Source organism: Gobio gobio (genome assembly GCF_949357685.1).
Source record: "Gobio gobio genome assembly, chromosome: 17".
NCBI classification, from domain to species: domain Eukaryota; kingdom Metazoa; phylum Chordata; class Actinopteri; order Cypriniformes; family Gobionidae; genus Gobio; species Gobio gobio.
Genome location: NC_137110.1, coordinates 7,186,046 through 7,204,671, shown reverse-complemented (window position 1 = coordinate 7,204,671; position 18,626 = coordinate 7,186,046). Strand labels below are relative to the sequence as shown.

Sequence of the window (18,626 nt, the reverse complement as noted above, 5' to 3'; positions counted from 1 at the left end):
GTCCGCAGGATATTGTGACACTCGCATGTCAAATGAAATGCACTGGTTTGAGATTCAAAATCACACGTCATTCGCGCTCTTCCGCTTACTGGCGACCATTTCGTAGTATAGAGCATGTGAGCGAAGCGGAGTGGTGTTACGCCCCGCTCAATATTCCGCTTTATGCCAGCGCACCACAATTCACTCTAAAATGTGAATTGTTTATTTAAAAGTACCGATTTCAAGCTTTCTTTTGACGTATGTTTCATGTTATGTGATAAGTATTCGCTGAGTTTCAGTTCATCTTTTAGACGTGCTCCAGAAAGATTCTCGTAGACAACTGAAAGCGCACACTGTTATTATTTATTTTGCTAAAGCACAAGTTTTGTTGTTATTGTGAGTGTACACAAATCAAAGTAGACCATTTATAGTTTATAATTATGTGTTGCACTTATCTGTAGGTCTATGGCCAAAAATGACAGAGTATTGTGAGTTGTTTCTGCTGTCATGAGGAAAAAATCAATCAGAACGCGCCGGCGGCTTCGTCGGCCAGAGGGTTATAGAAAACGTAGCTTATTTAGTTTCATACTTATGTTTAAATAGTAGCCAATAATATTATTTTTTAATTTCTTCTATGTTGATTATGAAAAGAGAAAAGCATGAGTAAGATAGCTTACAGCATAAGATGCGCAATATGTCAAGAGACATGGGTCAGACATGATTTTGACAACTTCATTAAGTTTTGTTTTGTATAATTTTTTTGTATAAATTGTATTTTAATTTGAATCAATGTTTCATCAACCAATTGCATGTATATTTAATAAATAAGGATCAAACTAAGAACGTTGGGAATGGATTGAAGTGCGTATCCCACTGGCCTGTTTAAGTAAGGCTGAAATAATAGGCTACGTCGTTCTGTTTTTTAATACATTTCTTGAATAGGCCTATAGATAGTTAATATATTTGTCACTTTAAAGCAATAATCTATGGTATGCTATATTGTATAAAGTGGTATAAATAAACGTGACTTGGCTGGAGTGCTGAATAGCAGCTGGTGCAAACATATCCATATTGATATGATCAGACCAGATGCTTTCTTACTATTTTTTTCACCGGTCATATTTCTTGTGAATGCTACATATGCTGCTGTTCATCTAAACGGTGTTGGGATGTTCATTAACGTATAATGCTGCTAAGGTATTTTAAAGTTATTTTTACCCCAACTCAAAGAACAATGAAGAATTTTGCAGCGTGTGTGCATGTGTGTTGGAGGAGAGAGATGCAGGCAATTTAATATAAGAAACTGATGAGATACTGATTTTAGTTTGTCTCTAAATCTAGTAGCATAGGTTAGGCACACAAATTCTCTTATATAGGGTTCCCTTCTAGACACGCAGCTCGATCTCATGAAAGTGCGTATCTATAGCACAAATTGTACTATTTATTGTGCAATTTATACACAGAAATTAGAAACTGCGTATCATATGGACGTAGATTTCTGCGTATAAATTGCACGATAAATAGTACAATTTGTGTTATAGATACGCATTTCATGATATCGTCCACGTGCTCAGTGCACGATATCATGAAGCACACATTTCTGTGTAAAAACATTTATTTGCCAAAATTGTGTTAGTTAAACATAGGAATATTAAAGTTTAAGTAACAAACGTTGAGACAAATGGGTTATATATGACTCTTTGGTCTCCCCTACTTTGATTTGCAGACCACAACTACAACTTCCATCATGCAATGCGCCTAGCCCAATCTGAAGCGCATGCGTACGGAGCTCCTCCCGGCCTGTCGCAAGCAGCGAGCATATCGTGGAAAGGTGTACCTTGAAGAAAAGTCCATTATAACGTGTATTTTTTCTTCTTGCGTTTTTACAAGAGGCCGAAACCATGTCAGGAGACGAGGTTAGTAAACAATCGTTGTTTTAGCAATATTATCTGCTAATGTGTGTTCGTATAAAGGGAAGGACAATTGGGCCTACTAATAAAGGCTGTGAGGAAACATGTGCACAGCTCGTCTTTTCTAGATCTTTTTGTCATTTGTCAGCTAGATAGATTGTAAATGTCTTACGTTTCTTTAATTGTATTGCCTTTTTATTGACAAAAAGTTGTATGGTATTACTATGAAAAATTAAACATGATACCACGCGGTCTTTTTTTTGTTTTTTTTTTACATTTAACGTTATCAAACTAATACGGTGTTTTTGGACAGTTAACATGATTTGGATAATATCGTGGTTGTTTGGACGTAGTAATAACGTGTTATTTTGGACGAGTACCTTATTTTTAACATTTACGATGGTACTACCATGTTTTTGTTTGTCTCTCGGTTAAACTGTTTTTGTGGTAACGTTATCACGGTTTCTGTGTTTGACATATATCATGGAATTACCGTGGTATTCTTGATTAATATGGTGGCAATTATTCAATAAACATTGTTCCATACTAAAAAAGTACCCCAAAGTAGTAAAGTGCCAAGTACATTTCAGCACCATTGTATATATCAAAGTAGTGGAGTATTACCATGACACCTGTCCAAAGAATCTTCATATTTATTGTCATGTGATTCATATATGATCACATTTAAACTTTTATGATTATTGGGATGCTGTAAAATGCAACTTCAGTTATTCTCCTCTGATAATTGATCTGCGCTTTTTATGCAAACCAAAAGCGAATTACAGTTGACATTATCTTAGAGCGCTTTAGTATGATGAGAAGGATTAGTTCTCACATGATTGCTTGCACGCGTTATTTTGCCCTCTTTGATATCTGTTGACAGCTTTTGTTCAATGTCGTGTCATTTATTAAACTCATATTATCATCCTTCCAGATGATATTTGATCCCACTATGACCAAGAAGAAGAAGAAAAAGAAGAAGCCTTTCATGCTGGAGGAAGATGGTGGCGAGGGAGAGGAAGGCCAACAACTGGAAACAAAAGAGACCGAGGCTGATGGGGGCGAGGAGAAAGAATTCGATCTTGATGAAGAGGACTGGAGGAAGAAAGGTAAAGCACATGCTGTTCGATTGTGCATTAGTGCTGTTGCTTTTTGTTCATTGCCTGCTCATTGAGGAGTATATAGGAAGCTTGTGGGATATAATCTTGCAATATGGACTTTATATCAGATTTCTGACTTTTTTTTTTCTTCTCAGAATTAGATGTAAACTTGAAATTGCAAGTTATAAAGTCCGAATTTGCAAGATTATATCCCACAAGCTTCCTATATCCTATTTACCTCTCTTACTACCATGGTACCTTGCAATTCTGAGAAAAAACGTCAGAATTGTGAGATGTAAACTCTCAATTGACCCTTCGCTAAGCCACGCCCGAACACCACCACAGGCCAATCGTGGCTTAGCAACCGTAACTAGGCGCTGAAGGTCTGTCAAGCTTTCGAGCGAGGGAAGAAATGCTGAAGCGTTGTGCGTATGGATTGTCCAAATCTGATCCGCGGTATATCATAAAAGTTTGGAATTTTTTCCCTTCCTCAAACCTAAATCCCAAGGAGAGAAATGCCGGCCGTGGATCAAGCAGTGTGGGAGAATGTGTGTGTGTGTGTATATATATATATATATATATATATATATATATATATATATATATATATATATATATATAAAATAAAATAAAATATAAGCGGGAGAATGTTATCATTGCAAAGTGGTCAGGCTAATGTCTTGTGTTTATTCCACAAGATTTATGGATAAACAGTTTGATTTATAATCATTCGATTATTTTATAATTTCTCTTACGGTGCTGTGCATGAACATAGCTGTTCCTCAGTTTGTGTGTTTCCCATTTGAATGGTCAGCGTATGAGGCGGTTGCTGCTTGTGCTGGGACCTAAAGGCTTTAGCTTAAATTTGGATGAAATTCTCTAATCAGTTGCATATGTCGTGGATTAGGATAACAATGTCACGATACGCATCACAATACTGAAGATACGATACGCATCACGATACTGAAGATTCGATACGATACGTATCACGATATGGATCAATTTGGAATTAAATTTCTTTTTGAGCAGAGTTTAGTAACAGTACTATCTGTTAATTGAATAACCAGTGTTATAACAGTTGTGATAACTGAAAAACTATTTTGTTTTTGTCATTAAAAAAAACAATGAGTTAAATGAAATAAATACATTTTCACACAAAAAAAACAGGACAGGCTTGGTTCAATATTGATTATTTATTCATCAGGTACAATACATGGCAGATTTTGGAATGTAAAACAAATCTCGCAATAAATCTAAAACAAATTTGGGAAAACAAATCTCTTAACTATTGCTGTAAAGTATGGGAGTCAGTTGTACTATAATATTAAAGGTAAAAATGAACTGATTTGTACAAACACTTAAATTACACTAAATTACATTGTTTTTTATAATAATAAAGTTATAATATTAACTTTACAAATTACATAATCATATACACATTTTTTTAAATGTAAACATTTAAATTGTGGCTGTCATAAACTTGCCGGATTAATTCAATCATGCATTAAATATTGAAGAACATTTAAAATTACAATGAATATGGAATATGGTGCATATATTTAGCAAAATGCTCCTCTCTAGAGTCAATTTTTCTGGCTGACTAATGAGTTTATGGACACTGGATATGTTTTTTAAATGTGAAGTTACATGACATTGTTTACAAGCTGTTTTACTGACGCCTTTCAGCGTTTGAAACACTGATTGAGCGATTCAATCTGACGTGATACAGGTTTCGGTAAGTTGTACTCTATCTTTTAACACACGTTCAGATGTTCATTCGTGTTTATTTCGCGCTGTAACTGGTATTAAGTATTAAGGCGGAAGAAAATATCCGTTCACGTGCGCGGCCGCTTCTCTAGAGCTGAGCTGCGCCTAAGTGATCTAACGCCACAGCTAGGGCTGAAACGATTCATCGAGTTACTCGATTAACTCGATTACAAAAATTCCTAGAGGCAAAAATTCTGCCTCGAAGCCTCGTTAAATTCCTATGACGCGCACTATACGCGCAGGGATCTGATTCACACGGACCGCTGTTCAATGTTCAGGAAGCACACCATAGCGCGTGATACATTTTGAATTTAGTTTAGATTCTAGATGCCCAGAATCACAATAGTAACTGCATTTTTTACTGTTTTACACAGTTTATGTAAGTTGATTACCATTCTTATAGCTGCCACACACACACACACACACACACGGCGCGCGCAAGCCCCGAAGCCAGATCGCTTTCACTTTCGTCCTCATAAAGTTTGTCAAGTAAATGCTTTTAAAGTCCCTGTAAAGTCAAAACTAAACATGTGTTCTGAGTTCCTCACACCACAGATAAATGTGTTATTAACCACCCAGCCAAATTTGAATCATAAAAAATTCCGGGAAGTACATAAAATAGCTTATCAAAAACCTGAAAAAATGAGCAGCATTCTCTGCTCTCAAACGCTGGGGGTGTGTCGGCTGTCGGCGCCGAAACCACGCCCACTCGTGGGAAAGCGGCAGTAGCACACAAGACAACACTCACTGATCACGAGCGTCTATGATCACGACGCACCAGATGTCGGCGGGACGGGAGGATGAAGGCCTGGGCGGGGGGATAGTCGGTTCTGCAGCGGATTATCAGTGAATCCCAGTTGTCTCCGGTGAAAGTTTGTAAAACGATCCGGTGTAAAGTCACTGCAGAGGCAGGTGTCGGTGATGATCCTCAGCTCTCCATCAAGGTTGCTGTTCACAAAATTAATCCACTTCTTCATCGTTTTTGTTTTGTAAGCTGTTATGTAAGTAGTTGACTATAGTAACTAACAGTACTAACAGTAACTCGCGATCGAACTGATGCGAATGTGCTCTAGTTATGATCGTGTTAGGGGAGGAGCCAGGCTCGGTGGCTCCAGTGCGTCATCGAGCCACCGTTTTAGCCCCGCCCAGAAAATCCTGAACACAGCAACGGTGAAAAACTGTTTAACGGTCTAACTTCTGAATTCAGTACTTCATAGTTCACAGTCTTTGTAATGTGTTTCAGCAATTAGGGCTGTGCAATTAATCGAATTTCGATTTCGATTTCGATTTTGCCTCCCAACGATCACCAAAATAGTACAATCGAGAAAAAACGATTATTTTGCCTTGCGTTCTGAATGAAACGTGCACGCGCTCATCCGCCCCTCCCGAAGCCACAAACTTTCTCAGGTCGTGAGTCTCGTGTGCATATCATCCGCTGGAATTTAAAAACTCTGCGCGAGTAAAGATGTCAGAAGGAGGGCAGTTACTGCAGCGTTTGGTGAGCAAAAAAGGCAAAACCAACTCCGTTGTCTGGGAACAGTTTGGCTTCGAGGAATCAGACGACGAGCAGAAACATGCTACGTGCAAGATTTTCTACAAGTAGTGGCTGCAACGCAAGGAAACACCACGAATTTGTTTAACCACTTGAAAATTAAACAGAGTGACCTATGACAATCTAATAAAGAAACAAAAATTGACGAGAGCAGGGGTGCCGTGTGAACGTCCTTTTTTCCCCTCATATTTTTCAAATAATTCTCTTTGTAAACTTTGTTCAATGCATGCGAGTGCTGCCGTCGTTTTCACCGTCATCACCCGGGTTTAGTGCCAGAAGACGCGAATGAGAAGAGCGCGCGCTGTGAGGAAATGTATCTCTGTGCGCTCATCCGAGAGCGCGCACACGTCTCTCAGTGCGCAAATATTGAGTTCTCTTTGAAGTCTTGCTCTTGAACGGACAAACTCACACAAAGCGTATGTCAACATGTCCATCTTGATGAGTATCCTAGCAGACATAGTCTGTATATGCCTTAAGTGAACTTTATACAGTCGATAAAGACGACGCATATCCGATCCGGATTGAATAGCTTTTGTAAGTTTAATTGGATTCATCTTTAATTTATGCACTCAAATATGCAATGTTATTTTACATTTGAGACATTTCTGTACCTGAAAACTAATGTTAGACGTACCTGAAAAGCATATCTAGCCGAACCATATTGTTGATCTTATTTATTTGTGATTATCATTTTTACGTGAATACTTTTATACTTTGATTTGAATATATGTTATATTATTTATTTCAATAGTTCAAAAAGTACAACCAATGTTACAATTTCAATTGAATTGTTGAAAGGTGTATTTTTAATAAATACAACACATTCCCAAAGTCATGTGAAATAATCGTGTTACATAATCGTGATTTCAATATTGACCAAAATAATCGTGATCATGATTTTTTCCATAATCGAGCAGCCCTATCAGCAATACATTTCTAACATTTATAATGTGTTTAGAAACAAATCTCAGAATTGCTTTTACAGGGACTTTTAAGCCTTGCCAGTTTGAACATTGAAGCGATTGTGCACTATTCAAAAACAACAATACGGAAAACTTATCCGTTCAGTGCTCAGCTTTTTCCTGTGACACAGAGCCGAGCCGTGTCGCGTCTTTGACAACGAGCGCGCGCCCTGAAGGCAGACCTCTTTTCGCGTGAAGATCGCGCGCAGAGAGCTGCGCAGAAACGCAGTGTCAACGCCGTCCTGTGACTAAAGTAAAGTCACTAAAGTAGCTTAGAGACTCAACTCAACCGTTATAGGCATACATTTGAATACCTTTGAAGTAATTACAAATCACAGCTTCATAATGAATAGAGACGGAATGAGTAATTCACACACACAATTACTCTCTCATTAATGCATCCAAATAAATGTAATGTAGGTCTACTACTGTGTTAATGTATCTGTATCTGATGTACAACAAACATAAATCTGCCCCACAGACATCAATAACTGCTGAAAGTGAACCGTTTCCTTCAAGTATTTTAAAATCACAAAGAAATGCAACTTTAATAGTAGAAAATCAGTAACACACACACACACGCATGCACCCTCCTCTCTCTCGCACCAGTCAGACCAATCGTGGCAATGCATCACATATCCTTAAACTTTTATGTAGCCACACAACAATAATTTCAGCATTCACTGTATACACCGGGACGTGATGTTGTGACGCGATTTTTAGAACGGATGCTTCACCTAAAATACACCGCAATGCAAGTGATGCAAGCCAAATGCAGCGTTCTATTAAAAATGAATGTATGTATGCAGTACGAAATTGCAATGAAGCCTCACACGCACACACACACACACACACACACACAGGTTGCTAGGTTACCATAGCAAATAGGCTCACCCCAGAAATGATATATTATTTGTTAGTAGCCTAATGGTAAATGCTGCAGGTGTAGAAATCTACATACAAGAGATTTACTTTGATGTCAGGGATAGATTACAGCATGAAACCTGTTGTGCATATTAATAAATTAAATAGCTTTTCCTCTTCATTTTCGTTATGCATTATTTGTTTTGGTTGTTTAAAAACACAGATTTTTTTATCCGATTAATCGATCGATTAAGTGCTAGATTAATCGATTACTAAAAGAATCGATAGCTGCAGCCCTAGCCACAGCGCCAAAATGGTATTTATGTTTTAGAATTTCGTAATAAAATGGACGTAATTTGAAATCTGAGACTTTGTTTTATATCAATAGCAACAAAGCACAAAGAGTATTGCTATTTAATGGATGTGAGGCTGCAATGTTCCGTACATTCATTAACTGAAAACCTCTTCTCCATTTTGAATGTCTTACACTGCTGCTCTCGTCGCATTGATTACATTCAAAAGAACACCGTATCGATACGGCAGCTGCTGTATTGATACGCGCATCGGCAGGAGTTCATGACGATGTATCGTTGTATCGATATTCTGAGCACAGCCCTATCGTGGATATATCCCTTGAATGCATACCGAGGTCCCCTTTGTCTTGCTCTCTCAGATATTTCACCTGTTCGCCAAAAATTACTAATTATCTCCTTGGGAATGTCTGACATACACACTGTAATAGACGTGCCTGGCGCGAAAGCTTGTCAGGCATAGCAACAGTAACTAAGGAGGGCGGGGCTTAGCGAAGCGCTAATTGCGAGAGAAAAAAATTAAGAATTGTAAAATAGTCAAAATTTTTAAATTTGTTCCGTTGTGGAAACCTCCATAATATAGTGTAGAGAACACAAAGCAATATCATTATGGGTTTTTCCACCTGCCATCATGGCTATTGCCTAGTTTTCCCCAGCATTTCCTACCAGCCATTTTGATTTAAATACAAAAAAAAAAACTTGCTGTAAATATGAACTTGAACAAACACTCCAAGGCAGTTTAAGTGGCCAAAAAAGATCAGCTGTCTTTGCATTTACAAGAAGTAACAAAGTGCAATAATTTAACAATAACAAATAACCCAAAAAGTGAACTTAAATCTTTTTTGCTCAATAACCAAAGGTATGTTTTCCAACCTGTTTTTTACAACATGAAACAAGGATATTTAAATATTTTTGTAGTCTTTGACAAAAACGTGATATTCTCAGCGTTTTGCTCAATGTTGCTTTTTTATGAAACTTACCCACATTCAAGTGTTGATACATTTTTTTATTAATGTAGAATAAAACAGGTTTTTATTCAAAAGCAGAGGGTCTGTTCTTTCTTTTTATATATTGCAAGTTCAGATATCCATACAACAAAATATTCTGGGGGCCTTGAACATTTTGTGAAAATGATCAAAAATGCTGCTGGTGTCTGGCAACTTTTAAACTTTTAAAAAACACAGACGGGGAAAGAGTTAATGAAACGGATGGCAACAGTTTATTATTCTGCTGTCCCTTTAAGAACAAATGCACGGATCTAATATAATGTCTATGTTTGTGTAGAACAACAGATTGTGTTTGTGAATACTCCCCACAATAGGCATTTTGACATAATTGTGTGTGTATTTGACCTTCAAAGAGAGCTGAAATGTGGATGGCATACTTCTGCGCGCGAGTCCTTTTTCCTGGCTTATTGTGATTTAATGATACTCTACGCGTCAATAACTAGTAAAGACGTGTAACATTTTAGTGTCATTTTAGAAACGCTGTGAATCGGCATAAGATATAATTCATTTGTGAATCAAATTTTTTTTTTTTTTTAAATCCCCCCCACTAGTATTTGCCTGTAACATGACACACATTTGAGTTGAAATGATTCACTGAAATTTGCTGGAAAAACAAAATTTTTCCAGTGTAAAACTGGCCTAGGAAATGTAATGGTCACATAAAAAGCACATTTAAAATTGTAACATTTTGGCATTGACAACAGATATGCAATATTGTTATTAAATATTTATTGCAAAAATCCAATATATTACCCAGCGCTGCTTTGCACACTGAATGTTTATTGCTTCTCGGTGAAATCTTGTATAATCCAGAAGATGTGGCTTGTTCAATTTTTCTTTTGGTGATGATCCAGAAACATCAGATGACCTGGATGACTTGAACTTCTTCAACCAGAAGAAAAAGAAAAAGAAATCCAAAAAAGAGAAGATTTTTGAAGCCGAGCTTGAAGAAGGAATAAAGGTCAGTTGATTGTTTGCATATGGACGTGTAGTTATTGTTTTCATTGAAAGATGTTTTGATCATGATAGCACTATCTTTCATTCATTCAAAAATGAATTGATATCTGAGCCATCACATCAGATTCTCATCTGCTCATGCCCAACGGCCGCTAATGTCAAGCATCGTCGTGAACTAAATAAATTGCAAATTTCCAAAAGGAGCTGAAGATCGAATCCGATCCATCAGAAACACAAGAGGACGATGACTTAATGCTGCCCACTAAGAAGAAGAAATCAAGAAAAGTCAAAGATTTTCAGGAGGACACAGACAGTCTAAGCAAAGAAGATGGTAAGTACTTGACCTCAGTGTAAATAACAATAATGTAATCCCTGTAAAGCTGCAACACAAAACAAACTAAGTTTTATAAAGCGCTACACAAATAGATGTGACTTGAATGATTGTGTGGTATTTGTGTGAAAGGTGTCGAAGATGACGACAGTAAAATCATCGATGACATCACGTTCAGCTCACAGACAGGCCCCGCCTGGGCCGGATCGGAGAGAGACTACACATACGATGAGGTGAATGGGAACATTTATTTCCAGGCTTGCGGCACAGAACGTGTGCTTGTTTCAGGTGATAACTTGATAAAGGGCCCAAGACTGCTGCCATCTGGTACATTTGTTAGCAGAATAGCTTTTCGCTGATAACTTCTCTTTTATGAGACATGTTTGGACTCCAGCTGGTGTCAAGATGAGTTTTAGTGCATGTATGAAGTCGGTTCTTGTCAAGTTCACGCAGGTGTAGCTCATCACATTAACTCTTAGCGTTTGACAACCAGAACGTGTCGCAATACTTTTACAGAATGTATTTGTTTTAAACAATAGTTTTATGGTCCAGGGTCACATATACCAGTCATAAGGGTACATTTTTTTTTGAAATTGTGATTTACATAGGTCATCTGATAGCTGAATAAATAAGCATATAAGAAAAATGGATAATTTTGACCCACACAATGCATTGTTGGCTATTGCCACAAATATACCCGTGTGACTTATAATTGGTTTTGTGGTCCAGGGTCACGTTTATAGATTTTTCTTCTTTTTTCTCGTTATTTTATTATCCTATGCAATGACATGCATATATTAATTATAGCATAGGTGTCACAGTACTTTTTGGTAGGGATACGCAATATATCGCTATCGGCTGATATATGAGCATTTTTAATGTTATCGTCCCAATAAGACAATTTGAAGTGCAACACGTCATATAGGCGTCATTAAATTATATTGACGACAACATCATAATTGTGTGCTTGGGGCATGGATTTAATAGGGAGACTTTAGTTTTTGTAATCAGGCTCTCCAAATTATATAAAAATTTGTATTTAGACTTATCAGCCAATATATCGGTTATCAGCTTTCAAATATAAAGAAATGTTCATATCGGTTAGGGTTGGGAACCGAGAACCGGTTCTTATGCAGAACCGAAACTGATTTTTGAAAAATACCAGAACCGCGCGAAATTCCTAAGTTTCGGTTCCGAAAACGGTTCTGGTGCAATGTGTGTGCGAAGCGCTGGAAGCGAATCCTTTCATAGCGAGTGACAGCCAGTGTTGCCAACTCCGTGATTTTCCCGCTTTCCCGTTTTCCACTGTTGCCGCGGGCTGTGTTTCATGTCCGCGGGTTGAAACGATTGTGCAATTGTGCGGGTTTTGTTGTGATAACCTGGCAACCCTGGCTCACCTCATCATGAATATTAATTACGTTGCCTGCCGCTTCCAGGAGGGCAACGCAGTTCAGCACTGAAAGCCCTCGCGCTACACATTTACGGTTTTGCGTCAGATATTTTCTCGTTGACCACCAGCATGGCGAAGAGAAAGTCACAAGTATGGATTCATTTCCAAAGAATGAATAATAATGAAGCAAAATGTAACACGTGAAAAGTTAATAACATGCAAAGGAGGCTGCACTAGCAATTTGACAAAACATTTGCTACAGCACAGAGTGCCTCAGGGCTTATACCAGATTTATAGTGAAAGGCATATATATATATATATATATATATATATATATATATATATATATATATATATATATATATATATATATATATATATATATATATATATATATATATATATATATATATATATATTTGTCAACCGTTGAGTCACCATGGTTTAGGTAAGCGTTTAGGCACAATTACCTTTGTAATGCTGAATTGCAATTTATTATTTACAAGTTCACTGAATAACTGAATTACTATTAAATTAATATATAACTAATTAATAAATATAACTAATAAATATAATTTATAACTTAAAATGTAATAAGACAATTTCAGAGGTGTTCATTTGAAAAAAAATGTGTTGCAAGAATGGCTTAATTAATACTGTAATATATGTACAGTACAGGACTTTTTTGACATTGCAAACCTGTAAATAAATTTTAGAGCAAGTAATAAACACAAAATGGATTGTTTGAGTTGCGTATTGTGCCTTTTTCCTTTACCACTATTTGTTTAATAATTTTAATGGAACCGGAATCGGAACCGGAATCGTTAGGCAGAACCGGAACCGGAACCGGAAAATTTCTCACGATTCCCAACCCTAATATCGGTGCATCCCTTTTTGGGTCCGCTCTATATTTATTAATTAAAATTCTGTAAAAAGTAGGGCTGGGCGATATATCGCATGACATTGTTAGGCGCATCTCGTCAGTAAAGCCGGTTCCTTGATTAGTAGTAAATTATCGCACGTTATATTAAGCTTATGCTCTAAAAACTTGTAGCTAAATAATCATTCATTGTCATAGTGTTTGTACCATTATGTTCTGTAGATAATGACTGATTGCCTTGCATGAAACTGACTGAAAATATCACATTATTTTAGCTTTTGAATAGAGTCTTTAACATCATGCGGGAAAAAAATCCAGACATGGTCGCGGGAGAAAAGAGAAAGTTTGTGATGAAGCCTCCTCAGGTTGTCAGGGTCGGCACAAAGAAGACCTCCTTCGTAAACTTCACAGACATCTGCAAACTGTAAGTCCAAACTCAAAATTGTCAAGCTGTTTTATAGAGTTGTAATGAAACTCTTCATTGGCTTGAGTTAACTTGACAAGATATTGAGTTTTCTCTGAAGTACAGGAATGTGAGCTATCTTTGCATTTCTGTTGGGCATTTCAATAGCTGCCAATCAGAAATTCTCATATCACACACTTTTTTTAAATGCAATCTTTATTTTGTATGGTTCTTAACACTACTTTTTGTGTGTCAGGTTGCATCGACAGCCAAAACATCTTTTGGCGTTTTTGCTGGCTGAGTTGGGTACAAGGTGAGTTTTATACCATTAGATCTTCCCATGAAAAGGCTACACTGTGGTAGGGGTGTGTTCTCATGATTCATTTCCATTTTTTTTTTTCATTTCCACGATTATCATCTCAATGATCGATATCATGATGCATTGAATCCTTAATTTTCAATATTACTGCACATGGCTACATTTTTGTCAATGAATACAAGCAGTCCGATGTATATGAACTCCCTTTTTATTTGATCTGCTCCAATAAAGTTCACTTTCTGAATGTAGCAAACATCAAACACAACTCAAGTTTGAACACAGCAGACGACAGGAGCATTTAGAGCTAACAAACACTAGTAAATACTAAAAGCGCATTAAACTGTCAAGTAGGGATGGTATCGAGAACTGGTCCTATTTTAGAACCGGTTCCAAATTGCCCAGAATCGATCATTCGATAAGAGACATCGCACATTTCGATTCTGCTTATCGGTTACTGTGTGCGCATTTTATTGTGATTTTTAACCCCTGCACACACACAACACACACACACGTGCGCACAAAACGGCTTCTTATAGTGAATGAATAGTATGTGATAATGAACTGCGCTCTCTTTCTTGTTTTTTTGCACAGCATGTGAATGGACAAATACACAAAAATGTCAAACTCTCGTAAGCACAGTCTGTTATGTCGTTGACAGCAAATTTTCTTGATGCCGTCTCTATGATAATGTTAATCAAACAACAAAATACGAGAATTCTGTTAAATATAGACAAAATAACTTTTAACTATATTTGTAATGTAGAGCCAATCTTTTATCAAAAGTGCAGTTATTAGTTCTTTTTTTAATTACTGAGTGTTTGCTTGTCTTTAATAATGCTTGAAATTTATATTGGGCTTTTTTTTTTGCTTAGGTATTTTTAAACCATAGGCAAAAGTTTCTAGCCTGTTGATTTTTGTTCATGGTATTCAACGACAATGAAATATTGTGCTATAATAGTCTAATATTAAATGTGAATTATATATTTTTTACCCTATTGGAATGGCAATTAGGTATCGATAAGAATCTGAATCGATAAGCAGAATCAGAATCAGAATCGTTAAAATTCAAACGATACCCAACCCAACTGTCAAGTAGTGTAAGCGTACTTAAGTTAAATAGCGCTCACACACGCACATACACGAATGCTGTCTCACACACGCTGTAAATAGTAGCATCGCCTCCCTCCGCCATTTTACGCTAGCGCCAGAAGCAGGTATGTGATGAATGTCAGAGAAACTTCAGTAGGCTATAATCGATTATGGTCTATTACTGCATCAATGCAGAATCATCCCTGTCATCCATAAATCCGCTGTTTATTTCCATGAGAACTATTAGATATGTTTGGTAAACTATTGTCTAGCATTAAAATTGACATGCGTGGCATGAGAAGGAGCTAGTTTTCAACACCTGAAATATGTCTAACGAGTTCCTGTTGTGTTCTTTTGTCCATATTTAAAGGGTTAGTTCACCCAAAAATGAAAATTCTGTCATTAATTACTTCCCCTCATGTCGTTCGACACCCGTAAGACCTCCGTTCATCTTCGGAACACAAATGAACATATTTTAGTTGAAATCTGATGGCTCTGAAATGCGTCCATTGGCTCAATGCACGGTTCACTCTCAAGACCCTTAAAAGGTACTAAAGACGTCGTTACAAAGTCCATCTCACTACAGTGGTTCTACAATAACTTTATGGAGTGACGAGAATAGTTTTTGTGCGCAAAAAACCCTAAATAACGACTTGTATAGTGATGACGATTTCAAAACACGGCGTCATGAAGCTTCGAAGCGTTATGAATCAGCGAGTCGAATCAGCAGTTTGAATCGCCAAATTTCAGCAGTTTGGCGGTTTGACACGCGATCCGAATCGTGATTCGACTCACTGATTCATAACGCTTCGAAGCTTCATGATGCTGTGTTTTGAAATCGTCATCACTATATAAGTCGTTATTTATGTTTTTTTTGCGCACAAAAACTATTCTCGCCGATTCATAAAGTTATTGTAGAACCACTGTAGTGAGATGGACTTTGTAACGACGTCTTTAGTACCTTTTAAGGGTCTTGAGAGTGAACCGTGCCATTGTGCCAATGGAGGCCTTTCAGAACCATCAGATTTCAACTAAAATATCTTCATTTGTGTTCCGAAGATGAACGGAGGTCTGACGGGTGTCGAATGACATGAGGGTAAGTAATTAATGACAGAATTTTCATTTTTGGGTGAACTAACCCTTTAATTTGTAAGTGAACTATTATTCAGTTGTATGGGGTGCTGCACTTAGTGGTTGTTTTTCTTCGTCGCATGATCATTAACCTTGCAAAATATCGTCTCTCTGTCTGGAAAGCTCTCGGTTTATTTTTCCAGTGTCTCTGTGCGACTGAAACCCTCCACCAGAACACTTCATTTTCACTTTTTGCTGGAGGCGTTTCACATGATGTCAGACAGAAACCTGAATCAGTTGAGAGAGGCATTGCTCTAAAGGGAGCACCTGACCCTGAGATGGTTTCAAAAGGCATTATTAAAAGATGACCAGGCTGATATCAGTGCTCAACACTCATTTTAGCACCTCATTGTGTCCACAGACATGCATCTCAGAAGACACATGAAAGGAATTCCATCGATTTTTGCCTCCTGGATATTTACAGATGATTTTGGTTTTGAAAGGGTTCAGTCTTGTACATGTGCAGAATTCTTCTTTCTCGCGCGGGAAACTGGAAGAATATTGAAATGATTTGGTGGTGTTTTCCCTAAAATCAAAGTAGTGAAGTGTTTTTTTTTTTCAGAAATGCACTAACCACTGTTTTTACTCTTCAGCGGGTCCATAGATGGAAACAATCAGCTCGTCATCAAAGGCAGATTCCAGCAGAAACAGATAGAGAATGTCTTAAGAAGATATATAAGTGAGTGTTTATTTGACTGTCGAATTCAAATGTTCTTAAACATACAGTAGTTGTGCTAGTGTACATTTCCTACTTTACTCACCAAGGCTGCATTTATTTGATCAAAAATACAGTAAAAGCCGCAATACTGCAGTATATTACAAATGAAAAGAAACGCTTTTCTATTTGAGTTTTATTCCTGTGATGTAAAGCTGAATCTTCAGCATCATTACTCCAGTCTTCAGTGTCACATGATCCTTCAGAAATCATTTGAATATGATGATTTGCTGTCCAAGAAATATTTCTGATTGGTATCAATGTTGAAAACAGTTTTTTGCTGCTGTTTTTTCGTGGAAACTGTGATAACATTAAAGCATTTGTGGTAAGATTTAAAAAGGATAGAAATTATTCATCAAGGATGCATTGAACTGATCAAAAGTGACCGTGAAGACATTATAATGTTTAATAAATAAATGCAAATAAATGCTGTTCATTAAATATATTTTATTCATCAAAGAAAAAAAAAAGTATTGCCATTTCCTCAAAAATATTAAGCAGCACAACTGTTTTCAACATTGATAATAATCATAAATGTTTCTTGAGCAGCAAATCAGCATATTAGAATGATTTCTGAAGGATCATGTGACACTGAAGACGGCATCAGAGAAATAAATTACATTTGAAAATATATTCAAATAGAAATGTTTCTTTTAATTTGTAATCATATTTGGTATTATTTATGTTTTTACTGTATTTCTGATCAAATAAATGCAGCCTTGTTGAGCAGAAGAGACTTGTTACAAAAACAAGTTTACAAACTTTTGACCGGTACGGTGTATGCACAGGAATCCCTAATAAATAAATGCATGCAAATCAATGTTAAGTGGTCTCTTAATTTTTCCAGAGCTGTATATATATAATTATTATTATTATTATTTTTTTTTTAATCATTGCTCCACTTTACATGAGGGAAAACTGTTTTTGTCTTGCAGAGGAGTATGTGACATGCCACACGTGTCGGTCTCCTGACACAATCTTGCAGAAGGACACGCGTCTTTATTTCCTGCAGTGTGAGACGTGTCATTCCCGCTGCTCGGTTGCCAGCATTAAGACCGGATTCCAGGCCGTGACGGGCAAGAGAGCGCAGCTGCGTGCCAAAGCCAACTAACGCCTGTCCCTCAACCATCACCCACCTTACACGGCCCATCTGAACACCTGCACTCCACGGCCAAACTCAACAAATCCACTCACACACAGGTTCCTACCAAATCTGTCCGCTGTTCAGGAAGTCTGTAATTTAGAGCAGAGTCTTCGGCCATCTCAAACACAACACTTCTTTTCCTTCAGCTCCTTTGAGCTGTGAAATCGCCTATGCACACGAAGAGAGGTTTGATTTGTTGGGTCTGGCTGTGGAGCAGTGCTGTGAGATGTGAACTGAGAACACGGAGCCTGGAGGATTTTATGAATGAACTGTTGGTGAAATTTGTTGTTTGCTGTACTACCTTCAGAGAAATAATTGAAATAAAATGCATACCAGCTGGGCAAACATGTGCGGTGTGTATGTTTCTGGGAAGAAGTACGTCTTTGTCTAGAGAGTTTGGATGTGATCAAGAAAGCAGCATTTATTTGATTGAAATGTACTGTTTATTATGATTATGTAAACAGACGCTAATATTTCAGCCTCCTAGGTTTTTCTGTACTTTTAAAAGGATGGATATGTTGATTAAACCTCTTAAAAGAATTTGAAGAACATTTTTTAAATTATGAAAACTGCAGTATCCAATTACTGTTTCATGTTAACTTAATCTAATTAGCCCGACTCATTCTCTATAGCCAGAGGGGTTTTTTCTGCACCTGATGAAAATGTTTAAAATCTAAAGTGGTGTTTAAAATATAAATTAAAGGGAATTGTTTAGTTATATTTTTTGTACTCTATATTATACCATTTGAGGAATTGTATTCACTTTATCTAAAAGTTAAATAGACTTCTCGGCCTTGAATTTTTCATTTAATCTC

At 37.0% G+C, this 18,626-nt stretch overlaps 1 protein-coding gene across 1 annotated transcript; it reads left to right on the top strand.

The window, feature by feature from the left end:
* The first annotated feature begins 1,744 nt into the window (after positions 1–1,744).
* On the top strand, positions 1,745–18,158 carry eif2s2 (eukaryotic translation initiation factor 2, subunit 2 beta). The gene is made up of 9 exons (XM_079840666.1): positions 1,745–1,895; positions 2,824–2,998; positions 10,307–10,413; positions 10,611–10,740; positions 10,873–10,973; positions 13,286–13,434; positions 13,670–13,726; positions 16,546–16,631; positions 17,603–18,158. The coding sequence occupies exons 1-9, from the start codon at positions 1,881–1,883 to the stop codon at positions 17,776–17,778; spliced, it is 996 nt and encodes a 331-aa protein (XP_079696792.1). The 5' UTR covers positions 1,745–1,880; the 3' UTR covers positions 17,779–18,158.
* The last annotated feature ends 468 nt before the right edge of the window (positions 18,159–18,626 follow it).

Coding starts and splice junctions, on each gene's coding strand:
- eif2s2 (XM_079840666.1), top strand. Junction 13,435..13,669: donor TTCACAGACATCTGCAAACT/GTAAGTCCAAAC, acceptor TTTGTGTGTCAG/GTTGCATCGACAGCCAAAAC. Junction 13,727..16,545: donor CTGGCTGAGTTGGGTACAAG/GTGAGTTTTATA, acceptor TTTACTCTTCAG/CGGGTCCATAGATGGAAACA.